Source organism: Salvia hispanica, chromosome 1 (genome assembly GCF_029641045.1).
Source record: "Salvia hispanica isolate PSC_SH4W2 chromosome 1, Shi_PSC_v1, whole genome shotgun sequence".
Lineage (NCBI taxonomy): Eukaryota > Viridiplantae > Streptophyta > Magnoliopsida > Lamiales > Lamiaceae > Salvia > Salvia hispanica.
The window spans coordinates 28880463-28895230 of NC_142692.1; the positions used below are offsets into that span (position 1 = coordinate 28880463).

Sequence of the window (14768 nt, forward strand, 5' to 3'; positions counted from 1 at the left end):
AATCTTTCTAAAGAAGTACTACTAGTATTATTGCATTTCATCCGTATCACATTCTTCAACCGTTGGCTACTATTATCCAATAAATTCCCTTCAAACCCCACACGCACTAGTAAAAGGAAAATACACACATATACATACATACACCTATAGATACAAATCTATTTGATAACTAAGAGTCAACGCCTTCAGCCCACCAAAACCAAAACGCCTACAATTTAATAACAAATCTAAATTTTTATTCTCAACTTCCGTCACCCTTTTCAAGTCAACTCTCTCTCTCTCTTCTTCAACTCCATCACCAAACGTGAACTCTCTCAACTTCAAACCCATCTCTCTCTCTCTCTTAGAGAAAGCAAATTAAGAATTGAACATTTCCAATTATCCATAGTTTCTCTTCCTACTAGCAGAAATGGGAAACGGAATCGGAAAGCTAACTCCGTGCTTCGCGGGAGATATTTCACGGCGGCGCAACGACGTGGCGCTGTGCCTCTCGGAGCCGCTGGACGAGGGGCTGGGCCACTCCTTCTGCTACATCCCGCCCGACCCTCTTCACAAAATCCAATCTTTGGACGACCCACCAGCCTCGCAAACGACGACGGTGTATCGCACCATCTCCGGCGCTTCCATCTCCGCCAACACCTACACCCCTCTCTCCACCGCCTACGCCGCCGCTTCTGACTCAATCGACAAAGCTTCCGCCTTTGAGAGCTCCAATTTCTTCTCCTCTATCCCGCTCCAGCCAATCCCCAGAAACTCAACCGCCACCGTTAAATCCGGCCCGATCCTCAGAAACTCCGGCCCAATTTCCGGCCAAATTGAGCGCGGATTCCTCTCCGGCCCGATCGAGAGGAGCTTCATCTCCGGCCCCTTGGAGAATCAGTACGATCAGCAGCTGCAGAGGTACAAGCCCAAATCCAATAAATGGGCTTTAATCAAGAATTTCAAGAGAATTGTATCCAAATCAATCAGGGGTTTCTCTAAGGAATTGAGAAGAAATCACAATCAGGAAAGTCACCATCATCAAAATATAGAGCCCCAAAATCACATTCAAACAAGTAGTAGTAACAGCGGGAACAGCAGCACGATCACAAGCCACAATTTGAGCACAGATATGAGCTTGATTGATGAAAACGACGACGTTGGGGATGAGTCTTTTGGTAGCCAAAATTTGCAGTGGGCGCAGGGGAAAGCAGGGGAGGATAGGGTTCATGTTGTCATCTCTGAGGAGCATGGATGGGTTTTTGTAGGCATCTATGATGGATTCAATGGCCCTGATGCAACTGATTTCCTCTTGAACAATCTTTACTCAAATGTGTCTAAAGAGCTCAAGGGTTTGCTGTGGAGTGACAAGGCCAATTCTTGCGAAAATACAGTGAATAGTGCTTCATTCATGTCCAAGAGCTTGGACAGTAAGGAAAGGGTGGATCTTGACAGGAAGTTGAGGGAGAAGTTGAGCAATTTAGGGCCGGATGGAATTGCAGGTTCGGACATGGCGCCTGTGAACCATTTGGGGGTGTTGAAGGCCTTGTCTGAGGGGTTGAGGAGGACGGAGGCCTCGTATTTGGAGATATCAGATATGATGCTGTTGGAGAATCCGGAGCTGGCCTTGATGGGGTCTTGTGTGCTTGTGATGGTGATGAAGGGAGACGATGTTTATGTGATGAATGTGGGGGATAGTAGGGCGGTGTTGGCTCAGAGAGACGAGGATGGTTGTGGTGTTGGGAGGGGGAGGAAGGATAGTGAGGAGGTGCTCTATGGCTATGAGTATGAGAATGTGCACCATTTGAGTTCTTGTCAGCTCACAATGGATCATGGCACTTGTGTTAAAGAGGTAGATTCTTGTTTTTTCTAATCATGGTTGGACTTTTGGCCTTTGTTGGTGTTTCGTGTGCTGAGTTTCGTGTTTTTGTTGTTGATACAGGAGGTGAGGAGGATAAGAAATGCGCATCCTGATGATCCGGCTGCAGTCATCAATGATAGAGTGAAAGGTTCCTTGAAGGTGACAAGGGCATTTGGAGCTGGTTTTTTGAAACATGTAAAATTCTCACCTTTTTTTCTTGTTAAATGCTTCTTGCAGCTTATATCATGTTTATGTTGATGCATTTGATCTAAAAAGTAACGAAAACGCCTAGTTGGCATTCAAAATAGATGAACAGACTTTCTATTTCAAACTTGTGTGAGTGTCTTGAAGCTTTATTAGACTGGCTAGCCTTATCCATATGTAGATTGCTTCTTGAATTTGAAATCGGGCTTGGACTTATGTTTCTGTAATGCAATCATGAACGAAAACCTAAGCCGTTGGTTAAAATACTGATCATGCTTTCTCTTGATCCGGCAGCCAAAATGGAACAATGCACTTCTAGAGATGTTTAGGATCGACTATGTTGGAACCTCACCGTACATCATATGCTCACCTTCTCTCTGCCACCACAAGCTAGAGGCGAAAGACAAGTTCTTGATCCTATCTTCCGATGGCCTCTACCAATACTTCACCAATCAAGAGGCTGTCTCAGAGGTTGAAACATTCATGGCAATGTTCCCAGAGGGGGATCCGGCTCAACACCTTGTCGAGGAAGTCCTGTTTCGTGCAGCCAAGAAAGCTGGTATGTCTCGTCTCTATAAGAAAAACGCGCAAAAGAAACATCTATTGAAAGCACGCTAGTGAATTTTTTGTCCCAATATCTAACCGTTGTGGAACCATTGCAGGTATGGAGTTCCATGAGCTTCTTGATATCAGACAAGGCGATAGAAGGAGGTACCACGACGATGTCTCTATTATCATCATCTCCTTCGAAGGGAGGATATGGCGATCGTCGGTGTAAGTAGTGTTAGTAAAATATAGAGATACAGATTAGGAAAAAGTGCATAGAAAAGTTTTTACAGTATTGGAGAGTTGTTTTTGAGGGTGGAAATACCTACCAGTGTGTGTAAAATTATGTGTATAAAGTTGGGAATTTTGTAAGTTATGGTGCTATCTTGAAAGTAACATTCTTGATCAAGATGTGCCATATTTCAGCGCCATTGAGCTCTAATACTAATTCTTTTGTTCTTTGCTTATTCTAATCGTACTACTTATTAAGTTACTATTATTCTCTCTTTTATCTCTCTCAATAGTGTTTGCTTAGGAATAGAGAACAATTCACGATAGTGTAAATCTTAAAATCAAAAATTAAAAGTTGTAAGCAAAACTATTTATAGATTTATGGATTAGATAGAAACCTAGTACTCAAAATATAATTTGGAGTAGTATGAAAGTAGTAATTAGTGAGGACGGGTTTTTCTAGAAGAAATAAACAAAACCACAACTCCACACTCAAATTAGATAGTTGACTTCCAACTAAACAACGAAATAGTATGATGCATTATATAATTATAATCCATGATTTGTTGGATGGATGGTGCATGAACAAAATGCGGTAGGTTCATGATTAATGCAAATGGGTGCCGAATAAGTATTATTTAAATATAGATTTATGAAAAGTAGTAGTATGAACTATGCAACTTATTAAATATTTGGGACAATTGCTTGTGGTTTTGGTATCTCTGACATCTCGTGACTTTTATTATAATTAATCAAAAGTTTGGTCTGTAGTGTCAGCATCGATTGTGGGGGCTGTTGATGGTTGTATATCATTTTAGGTCTAATAGCTTAAAATAAAGATATTTTTAGAATTGCATATGTACAAACACTATTTTTTAATTTGAACTTTCATCGATTTAGTATAAACCAATTTTATCATTAATAATATCATTTTCTTAGTAAATTGTCCGTTTTATAATTTGAAAAGGTTAATTTTTCCATATTATTACATAAGGGTAGATATGTATATTCAGTCGTTTTAAAACATTTATTAACGAGATACATTTACGAAATAAATTAGAAAAGTATAGTAGATAATTAAAAGTGGTGGTTTTATGAAGCCAAATTGATGAACTGAGAAAAAAAGTAGTCCTTGAAATATAACACTATTTCTCAACATAGATCATTGTTCAAGAGATTTTACTTTATATTGAACATATATTAACACTCTTGAGATTTATATAGATTCTTTATTGATGGGATATTGCATGCTTGCAGAATATAGATAGTGTTCGAATGTTTAGGGTTGGACAGAAAGATTTCCTAGGGAGATAGTTCTTTCTATTATATTATGAAATCCTTTCAAGAACATCGAATGTTAGCTCAAATTCATACCAATGACATAATTTTGGTGTTCGACAACCACTCATAAATGAATAGCAACACCTTCCACTAAATTCGATTTCTTAATATGTTAACTTAGTTCAAAAGCTTCATGGCCACCAGCTAATAAGCTAATAAGTCAACCCATATTAACATTTTTCTGTTATAAAAATCATGGAAAAAAGAGCATATAATTTAATCTCACATCACAATAATTGCGTAGAAGGGTTTCATAAAATAATATACCAGCAAGAATAGCTGGAGAGTCATCGTCACAATCCGAACATCAATTCAACAATAATACTATGTCATTTGCAATTGCATGTAGCTATAGTAGTATTGAAAAACTGAGGGTTGACCACTGTGTATTAGAAATACAAATACTACTATCGCAAAACACACGCATAGAAATTCCAAAGTCATGCTGCATGTGGGAAAGTGGTTACACTCTGTTTGATCTTATCAAGTCTACAAAACAAATCTGATCTAGAAATGTACTAATACAGTAATTGACAATTTTATATATCTTCCACATAAACAAATCTGATCTAGAAATGTAGTAAAAAAATGCATTTTCTCATTTTTAAAGAAAGATGAATGATGATCAGCAAGTTTCATATTTCAATACCATGATTTACCAAAACGAACTTACAGTGCTCGACCCTGTCATCCTTTGAGTGTTGAAGAAGTTGGACAAGGGGAGAGTAACCTATTCTTCCATAACTGGTCCCAGTCACGGCTCATACTTGAAAATCAATTCAACCAGCTAAACATTTGCTGTGAGGAGAGACGAGATAATAGCATCTCTAATGTAATCCTGGGAGTAATTCTCACCCAGCTGAGAGATCTTTGTTATAGCAAGTAGGGTTGCAGGGGAAAGGACAGTCAACTCTTATTGCTGATTCTCTTTCGAAGTACCAATCACCTACTGTTTCTGCAACTGTCTGTTTTACACAGAGGAAATAGGATGTATATGCTGATTCAAGCCATCATGGATAAACATGTTGTGTCTGAACAATACTTAACAAGAACAAGGAAAACTAACTTTGTTGTTGATTCTGGGAGATGTGGGTGAATGCCATGTCCCAGCTGCCCATGTCTGGCAATGGATAAAACAGGAATTAATAAACATCCCCCATTTTGGTTTATTCTGAAATCCATCTAGTGTCCTGAGCAATGAATTTCTGTAACCTGCATACATGAAAACTCATTACTGGAAGCAGAAGTTACAAGAATTTATGCTAATGTGCACAACTGAAACAATTTTAAGCCATGGCAGAGTTAAATCCGGAATGGAGAGTTACGAACATTGTATCCACTAGAATCTAGATTAACAAACAACACTACTAAGTTCAGGTAAGCAGGTAATATTGACAACCCAATTTCCACCATTAAAGTTAGTTACAGGGACCCAAGAGAAGTTTGATCTGAACCCATAGTAATTGCCAGAAAATCAAACATGTGACTTTTTTGCACATATTATGTCTGTTAAGTGAGAAATCTAGCTTATATAATAGTACCATGGAGCACTTCTAGCTGGTTGGAGTTGCAATTAAATATATTTAGCCTGCACTTGCGCCAACTGCCTTGGGGATCCGACGATTTAGGCACATAGATGTTTTCTATCTGGAAGGAAATACAAAACGTGTAATTACAACATGTTAGAAATGTTAAACCCGTTGGTAATACATAAGAGCACTCCCAATGGAGGTGGCGAATTCTCGGCGATAAATCGCCGATTATCGCCGAATTATCGCCGGCCATTGTGGCGAAGTCGGCGATAATTCGGCGATAATGTTACCGTTGCTTCGCCGAGTGGCGATTTATCGCCGGATTATCGCCGAGCGATCGCCGGCCACTGTGGGCGACGCTCGGCGATAATCGGCGATTTTTAAAATTTTTTTTTTTTTTTTTGGCCGAACGGCTATTTTATCCCACCCCTATAAATATTTCATCCTCTTCCTCCATTCATCACCCACAAACTTCATTCACACAAATTTTCAATCTTTTTTCTCTCCATCTTTATTAAATGAGTTCTGATTCATCGTCTCGTGCTCAGTCCGACGAGGAAATATCACATTCTTCTTCCGAAGAAGAGGTACCTCCCGCTCCCACCGGATGGGATGTAGCGGGTTTCGCCAACAACCCAATCAACAACTATATCTCCCGCTGCATACAAAGCGAGATCGCTCGAATGCAGCAGCCACCCCCCCAACGGCCAATCCGCCGGCGGCGCCGATACATCCCTCGCAACCACACTGGTGCGCACGATCGGCTGTTCGCCGATTATTTCGCGGAGGAACCACGTTATCCGGCAGATGTATTTCGTCGCCGGTTCAGAATGCGCCGCTCCCTCTTCCTGCGCATTGTTAATGCGTTGTCCGCGCGTTACCCCGAGTTCCGGCTCCAGCGAGACGCAGCAGGGAAGCCCGGACTATCGCCCCTACAGAAATGCACTGTTGCCATCCGGCAGTTGGCATATGGAGGGTCCGCCGACATGTTCGATGAGTATCTGCAATGCGGCGAGACGACTGGCAACGAGTGCCTGAAGAATTTCTGTCAGGGCGTGCGAGAGATATTTGGGGAGCACTACCTTCGCTCGCCGGACGCAGCTGACTGCCAGTTCCTACTGGATTGGCACTGGAGGACCCACGGCTTTCCGGGGATGCTCGGCAGCATCGACTGTATGCACTGGCAGTGGAAGAACTGCCCAACCGCGTGGCGAGGCCAGTTTACTACCGGCTACAAAGGTACGCATCCCACCATCATTCTTGAAGCCGTTGCCGACCAACGGCTTTGGATTTGGCATGCTTATTTTGGTATAGCCGGGTCGAACAACGACCTAAATGTTCTCAATTCCTCGCCCCTTTTCAACGAGCGGATCAACGGATTAGGCCCCTCCATCGAATTCACGGCCAATGGCAATGTGCATAACATGGGGTACTACCTGGCTGACGGCATCTATCCGCAATGGCCCGTGTTTCTGAAGACGATCAGATGCCCACTCGGAGATAGAAGAAGGTATTTTGCCCGAGCGCAAGAGTCTGCGCGCAAGGATGTGGAGAGGGCATTTGGGGTGCTCCAATCGCGATTTGCACTGGTAAAGGGTCCGACGCGCTTTTTCTACCAGGGGGATATTGCCGATATCATGTATGCGTGCATCATCATGCATAACATGATCATCGAAGATGAACACGAAGGCGTCCTCGACGTCACCAACGACCCAAGTGTTGCATCATCGAGTCACGGTGTCTCAACCGAGTCCGCCCGCCAGGGTGTACCGCACAACGAACATGAACGGTTCCAGGCGTTCATGGACATACACCAGAAGGAGGCCCATCAAGCACTACAACACGATATCATCGAAGAATTGTGGGCAAATAGAAACCGCGCCCACCGCCCTTGAATTTTTTTTTCTTTGAATTTTTTTTTTGATTTTTTATTTCCATTCGTGTACTTTTTTTTTTTTTAATTTTCTTCGTTGTAATGTGTACCCGTGTTTAATACAACGAACTTTATTACTATTTATTTGATTTATCTTTATAAATTAAATAAGCTAGCTTTATTATATATAAAAATAAAACAATTAAATTAGTGATGATGTAAAAATGAAATGTTGAGTTAGGGAGAAATAAGGGAGAAATAAGGGAGAAACCATTGTAGGGGTTGGCTAAAAACTGGGGATAAAATGTGATGCTGATGTGGCGCTGATGTGGCAGGAGTTAGGGAGAAATAAGGGAGAAATAAGGGAACTCCATTGGGAGTGCTCTAACAAAGTACCTGCCAAAAATCATATGCTGGTTGAACAAGGAAGACAGGGGTCTTTATATTTCCTATAAATTCCTGAGGGAAGAAACACTGCAACAAGAAACACTAGGTCTTTAGTTTAAGGAAATAAAGAGATTTTGAAGAACAATGATCAGCCAATATTTACAGAAGCAAATTCACCTTAGAGGGCTCGCCAGATCTGGCAACACAATCATGGTTTAAACTTTTTGCAATGCCCTGCAATCAGGTCAGGTGAGGACAAGTTATTATTCTATTCATCACACACAATTTGAAAATTAGATTATTTTTCTGACAATTAGCGTTTGATGCCTGCTGAAAGCAATCATACATCTCAGTTAACCATACCGTTTATAAGAATTATGCACCTTTCAAGGATATGGGCAATGTTCTAAGCCTCAAGGCCGAACTCGATCTATCAGGCTTGGAAAATGTTCAGTAAAGGGAAGGTTATTGTTCTTAATGTAAAGCCCAAAAGGTTCAGGGAAAATAGAGTTTAGCTTCACAATAGTACTTGAGACTTCCCACTCTGATTGTTTTACTAGCGAAAAAGTAGTATTGTAAGTGAAAGACAGATCCCTAGTGCAAGAAATTGTCACCGAAAAAGGCATATGAACACACTTAAATTTCTCGCATACATCAACAGGCTATGAAGTTTTGGATAGATAACCTGGAGATGAACAACATCATGATAAAATGATTCGATGCTGTGATTTCCAACAATATCTTTCCTGTAAGAGAACAAATCACTTCTCAATTTGAACATGAAGGACAATGCAAAGAGAATATAAAGAAAAGCCCCGTACCAGACTTCAGAATTTCCGAATAGATGCTAATTCAGCTTAAAGCCTTATTTAGTCAATAGCCAAGCAATCAACCATCTATCCAGATGCTAAGTGCTTACTACTTCACTTTAAAACTCAGTTAACTGACTACAAGCCCAGCTATTTGCAATATACTCGTTTAAGACACTTTTAGCAATAATCTGTTTGTGACAAAAGGAAAACTGTATTCACCCTCTCTAGATGTTCAACCTTATACTTGGAGCAAGACTTGCTATGCTATAAAATGAAACCTTGTTTTTTCCATCAATATAGAAAAGCGAATTTCCAATCCATATGTTGCCATATTCGAAAACACCTTACAAAATAAATTGCATAGTAAAATTGGAAATACAACAAACAGATGCACCACAAGGTTCATTCCTTCAATTCAGCATGTATCAACACTGGCAACCATTCTTTATTCAGGACATAATACTTTAGTTGATAAGTAGCAAACAAATTGGCTAAACCCAAAAACAGTGAGTCTGTGAGGAAAAAAATGTTATTCACAATCCTGTAAAACATTGGGAATAATAAAGAGCCACTGGCATGCATCAGTTGATTCTTAGTAACTTGAACCCATATCTAATTAACTTACGCAAAGATCTGCAGAAGCAAAGTCAAAGAGAAATAACAGAACAATAACATCAAAGAGGTGAATAGAGAAATTGCAGCACATACTCATTAGGGAAAAAACCTGCATCTGCCAGACACTTCACATCTGTATCTTTTGGAAGAAGATCTCGGAAATCATCACAGTGTATGAGAATGGCCAAACCACCAGCAGAGCATCCTGTGAGAAGGGCCTGTGAAGTTGGCATAAGCAATTGAAAAACCTAATATTTGCAATAAAATTGATGCTGGCTACAAGATGCATTTGATTTATCAAAGATCAACCATCACATCATTTTGAAATTTGAATAATCAGAGTGGGAAGGAGAAAGTGCAGGACCTATGTACTCAGTTTAAGATGTAATTCGAAGATATCATGTAAAACTATAAGCAAATATCAAACTTGAAATGGCAATATTGAGACGAAAAAAACTAGATTTCTCAAACAGAAAGCAAAAATCATATATATGAACGTTTCATAAAAAAAAACATATTTTTGCATGGTAGCAACATATATCCAGACTAAACCCAAAAAACGTGAAAAAGACCAGAACGTTGATGTTTGGCTACGAGCTGATGGAGACATGGAGAGACAAATTAACTTTAGTTACCTGTCTAGCTTTAGACATTCCAATTGTCAAAAGCTCATCCATAAGTGTGTCCCAGATAAGCTGACCTCTGAAGAAGAGTTCTGTTCCGTTCTGAAACATAAATGAATAGAGATGCAATTAACCCACTGCCATGATTCATCACAATGTTTTATGCTTCTGATAGGTGTGGTAAATAATTACTACATGATAAATCTAAACCATCATCTTTAATATGACTTACATGGAACTCAGTATCAGGACGGCTGGAAAATGATGATCCATCACAATACCTTACTTTCACCTTGTTCCAGTTGAAAAAATCTGGAAGATTGTCCAAAGCATTAAACAAGAAAGAACTAAAAAGAAAAAATCAATGGCTATAATCCATTAAAATTATATTGACTCACCCATAATTTGGAAGATGTCCGAAACTTTAAACATTTTTTGGAAGTCGATACAATTATATTGAACTCGACCATAATTTTAAATAAAACATATGCAGTGCAAAACTTAAACTTGAAATAAATGCAATATACAGGTACACAGTTAACATCATACCAGGATTTTGAACTGGATGATGGCTCAAGATTCCCAAAAACTGATCTTGTTTGTCCATATAAGTTGATGAACCTAATTTTGTTTTCTTCCGATCCGAACAAGATGTTATATTGCTACACCATCCTCCACCCTACATAGAAACGCAATATTCATACAAGTAGTTGATGCACAGCAAAAAAAAAGTTCTTACTTCATAATACTAAACATCTGATGATAACCAGGCAATGACATTAGCACAACTAAATCTTTATGGAGTAACATTTTACACACATATCATTCGACAAATATATCACTCATGCACAGTTATTAAACAAATGAACCTCGACGTGAATTAGCCAACTGTCGGAGCCCGATCCAAATCCTCTCTTTAGATGATAACCAGGCAAACTCCCATCCAAACAAACTGCATCCGATCCGTGTTGAATCAAACATATATACTCCACACTAAGCATATATATACAACGAAAACCTAAAATTCGATTCGCATTGCAGAAAAACAAACGTTAATGATGCTTACACGCAGAATTTTGCTGCGCTTTGGAAAGAGGCGTGAAAGGCACCCACTCTGAATCTGGCTCTGATGTACCTCCAAATGTGCGCGAGGTTTTTGGAAACGGATAGAGGACGAGGAGGAAAAAAACAATTGCGGCCGCGGCAGTGGCCATTGTCACCTCCCTCTGCGACAATTGACGCCACCACCGCCATGGGTCGTCGGAGGTGAAGCGCGGAAGGCGGTGCTGGTTAGCTGGCATTGGAGGCAAGGAAGTGCGACGAGATATCGAGTTTGTACCTTGGGGTACCACCGACGAGATCTTATTCTTCTAGTTCATTTTCTTTTCGTAAAACAGTTGACTTAAACGCATGTGTTTGGAAAAAAAAACAGAAATTTCACTTTTATGTAGTAGTATTATTTTATGGAATTAATAGTTAATACAAACAATTAAGTATCTCACATTTGCAATGACGTCGATCCACACACCGTGAATTTTTTGAAATTTTCAAATCTATTATCCCTTTTTTTCGGAAGTTATTTGTAAGAATCTAGTATAAAAAGAAATTATAATCAATATAATTAATTTCACTTTGTAAGGAAATGGCGATGGCCGATGAAGAAAAAATATTGAACTTTGAACTCTATTTCCTAAACCGTTGTAGATCCTGTTATTTAGATCTTGCAAATATAGGAAAAGAAGGGGAAAATAATCTTAAACATAAACATAACGATAATAAGCCAAAACTGCTGGAATTAAAGACAAAACAAGTGTGAGGAAAAACATTCAAAAAAACAACAAATAAAAGAAGGCAACAAACCTATAACAGCTGAATTTCAAAAGCAAGAAAAACAACATAATGAAGTAAAAAAAATGGAAAGTAACAAGAAACAGCAAATGAATTGGAGAGCATTTCCTTGGGGGAAGTCGATGATTGAGAGATCAGAAACATTTCCGGTGCACAATGGAAGGGCCGGACTCGTCGTACTCGGCCTTAGCAATCCACATCTGCACAAAATCAATGAAATATTGAAGAATTCTACAAACGCCTGTAATATGTAACGTGTAACGTAACGTGCCTGCTGGAAGGTGCTGAGGGAAGCGAGGATGGATCCCCCGATCCAGACACTGTACTTCCTCTCGGGCGGAGCCACCACCTTAATCTTCATGCTGCTTGGAGCCAATGCGCTGATTTCCTTGCTCATCCGATCAGCAATACCGGGGAACATGGTGGTGCCGCCACTGAGCACAACGTTCCCGTACAAGTCCTTCCTGATATCCACGTCACATTTCATGATCGAGTTGTATGTTGTCTCGTGCACGCCAGCAGCTTCCATTCCTATCATTGCTGGCTGGAAGAGCACCTCAGGGCAACGGAAACGCTCATTCCCAATCGTGATCACTTGCCCATCCGGCAGCTCGTAGTTCTTCTCTATGTCCGAGCTAGTCTTGGCTGTCTCCATCTCCTGCTCAAAGTCCAGCGCAATGTATGTCAGCTTCTCCTTCATGTCCCTCACAATTTCCTTCTCAGCAGAGGTTGTGAAGCTGTAGCCACGCTCCGTCAGGATCTTGGCGAAGAATTCAGTGAGGTCGCGCCCAGCAAGGTCAAGTCGAAGAATTGCGTGAGGGAGAGAATACCCTTCGTAGATAGGCACAGTGTGACTCACACCATCACCAGAGTCCATCACAATACCTAAAACAAAGGAGCACATTACAAATAAGAAACATCACAGATTCTTCCTGTTAACTAAGTTCATTGTATTCTATCAAATTTGCACAAAGACAACGAGATAATCTCTTACCAGTCGTACGACCACTGGCATAAAGGGACAGAACAGCCTGAATAGCAACATACATGGCAGGGGAATTGAAGGTTTCGAACATGATCTGTGTCATCTTCTCTCGATTTGCCTTTGGGTTGAGGGGTGCTTCTGTGAGAAGAATTGGGTGCTCCTCTGGGGCAACACGAAGCTCGTTGTAGAATGTGTGATGCCAAATCTTCTCCATGTCATCCCAATTGTTAACAATGCCATGCTCAATTGGGTACTTGAGAGTTAGAATACCTCTCTTGGACTGAGCCTCATCACCAACATAGGCATCCTTCTGTCCCATGCCGACCATCACACCTGTGTGGCGCGGGCGGCCTATGATGCTAGGGAACACGGCCCTTGGAGCATCATCTCCAGCAAATCCAGCCTGAAACATGGAACAACATAACATAACAGTCTTCCCAGAAACAGAGAACCAGACAGAAACACTGATGTTTATTGTGTAAACAGATATTACCTTGACCATTCCAGTTCCATTGTCACAGACAAGAGGTTGAATATCATCACTCTCTGCCATTTATTTGCTGATCTGCCAACAGAATACAAGCTTCATGGTTAATTTTGATGAAAATTGATAGGATAGCGTATCAATAGAATTTCAATCTGTCACGTCATATTTAGGAAACTTGTTTTTCCTATAGGGAGAAAAGGTAACAAACAACTTCGGTTGATCAAAATGCATTAACAACTGTAATGAATCACTTCGTGGAAGAGGTAAACTAACTCCTAATATAAGAAAACTTCATATGCCAAAAGAAAGTTGACAAGGGCGATTCTACTCTAGATCTCTTTTCTTTCCACAAAATCCAGCTCCCTTGAGCTAGGATACAGATTTATAATTTGTGTTCTATTCAACCATTCATCTCCCTCTGTTCCAATTGTTCAAATGAGGATCTAAACGACCGCACCTCTAACAAATTGAGAGTTTTCACAAACTGAATCATGCTCAATTTATTAAGACTATGTATGCAGGGACTAACAAATTGTTTCAGTTGAAGCTATCAAATCATGCCTACATCATTTGCAGTAAACGGAAATCATACTTAATTCCAGATTAGCTTTTTCCTTCCAAGAAATGCCATTTTCCAGAAAATGTTGCAAGCTAGCTATATCTCCTAAAAATTTAATGAAATCGAAACCAACAACAGACAAATTGTCACGTGGATTGAATATATACAACACAGATTCATATTTATTCCACAGAAATCTCTCAAAAAGCCGAATGCAGCTGGATTTATTCAATTTAATATTCCATATCCATCACATTTCAGCATGCATTACACATCGGCATCACACGAAGCAACCGAAAAAAGAGGATTGGAAAAAAAATATCTGAAGTTTAATATCAAATAACAGCCTGCTCTTACGAAAGATCGCATCCATGCAAACACAAAAATAAATCAATATCTAGGCACACGCACATTGATAGCATAAATGCGACGATTACCTAAAATCAACCTGAGCAAATAATCCACATAAATTCAACCAAAAAAGAAAGGAAAGGGGAAAACGAAGAATCAAAAATCAGAATTTGATCACCTCTGATTCGAACGATTACGAGCGTTATTCAGAAACAACAGAATGCTAAACAGCCGATCACGTTTCCAAAAAAAAAAAAAGGTAAAAACAATTGGAAAAAAAGGTGCGAAAATGAGGGAGCGGAGTGAAATGCAAATGCGAATGAAATGAAAGAAGATGGAAACTTGAGCTTTAAATGCAACTACAATCTCGCATTATCTTCTCCGATTGACTCGTGCATTAGTGTAGTGTACAGAACGTTTGTAGGGTGAATTTCATATCGACCCCTCTCTATTCCTATCTTTATCATTATTACATATTCACTCCTCAAACTACACGATTATATCAAAATTAACCCCATAAAAGTGCGGTCATGA

The 14768-nt window shown here is 40.0% G+C and overlaps 3 protein-coding genes across 4 annotated transcripts; 1 reads left to right on the forward strand and 2 right to left on the reverse strand.

Annotated features, from left to right (window-relative positions):
* Positions 1-230: 230 nt before the first annotated feature.
* Positions 231-3057, forward strand: LOC125219426 (putative protein phosphatase 2C 4). The gene is made up of 4 exons (XM_048121401.2): positions 231-1831; positions 1922-2035; positions 2339-2603; positions 2707-3057. Exons 1-4 carry the CDS (start codon positions 410-412, stop codon positions 2820-2822), a joined length of 1917 nt encoding a protein of 638 aa, XP_047977358.1. The 5' UTR covers positions 231-409; the 3' UTR covers positions 2823-3057.
* Positions 3058-4590: 1533 nt separating this feature from the next.
* LOC125219427 (pectin acetylesterase 5-like) lies at positions 4591-11427 on the reverse strand. 2 transcript variants are annotated; one of them, XM_089062959.1, is made up of 12 exons: positions 11071-11427; positions 10874-10956; positions 10554-10683; positions 10237-10316; positions 10017-10106; positions 9475-9599; positions 8640-8700; positions 8132-8188; positions 7953-8041; positions 5704-5873; positions 5229-5374; positions 4591-5127 (listed from the first exon to the last, which is right to left on the reverse strand). In XM_089062959.1, exons 1-12 carry the CDS (start codon positions 11303-11305, stop codon positions 5014-5016), a joined length of 1380 nt encoding a protein of 459 aa, XP_088919085.1. In that variant the 5' UTR covers positions 11306-11427; the 3' UTR covers positions 4591-5013. The 2 variants fall into 2 exon arrangements, with proteins under 2 accessions (XP_088919085.1, XP_047977359.1); XM_048121402.2 differs by having other exon boundaries at positions 5704-5809; positions 7964-8041; positions 11071-11426.
* Positions 11428-11777: 350 nt separating this feature from the next.
* Positions 11778-14652, reverse strand: LOC125219428 (actin-like). The gene is made up of 5 exons (XM_048121403.2): positions 14413-14652; positions 13331-13402; positions 12847-13240; positions 12124-12737; positions 11778-12052 (listed from the first exon to the last, which is right to left on the reverse strand). The coding sequence occupies exons 2-5, from the start codon at positions 13388-13390 to the stop codon at positions 11987-11989; spliced, it is 1134 nt and encodes a 377-aa protein (XP_047977360.1). The 5' UTR covers positions 13391-13402; positions 14413-14652; the 3' UTR covers positions 11778-11986.
* Positions 14653-14768: the final 116 nt, after the last annotated feature.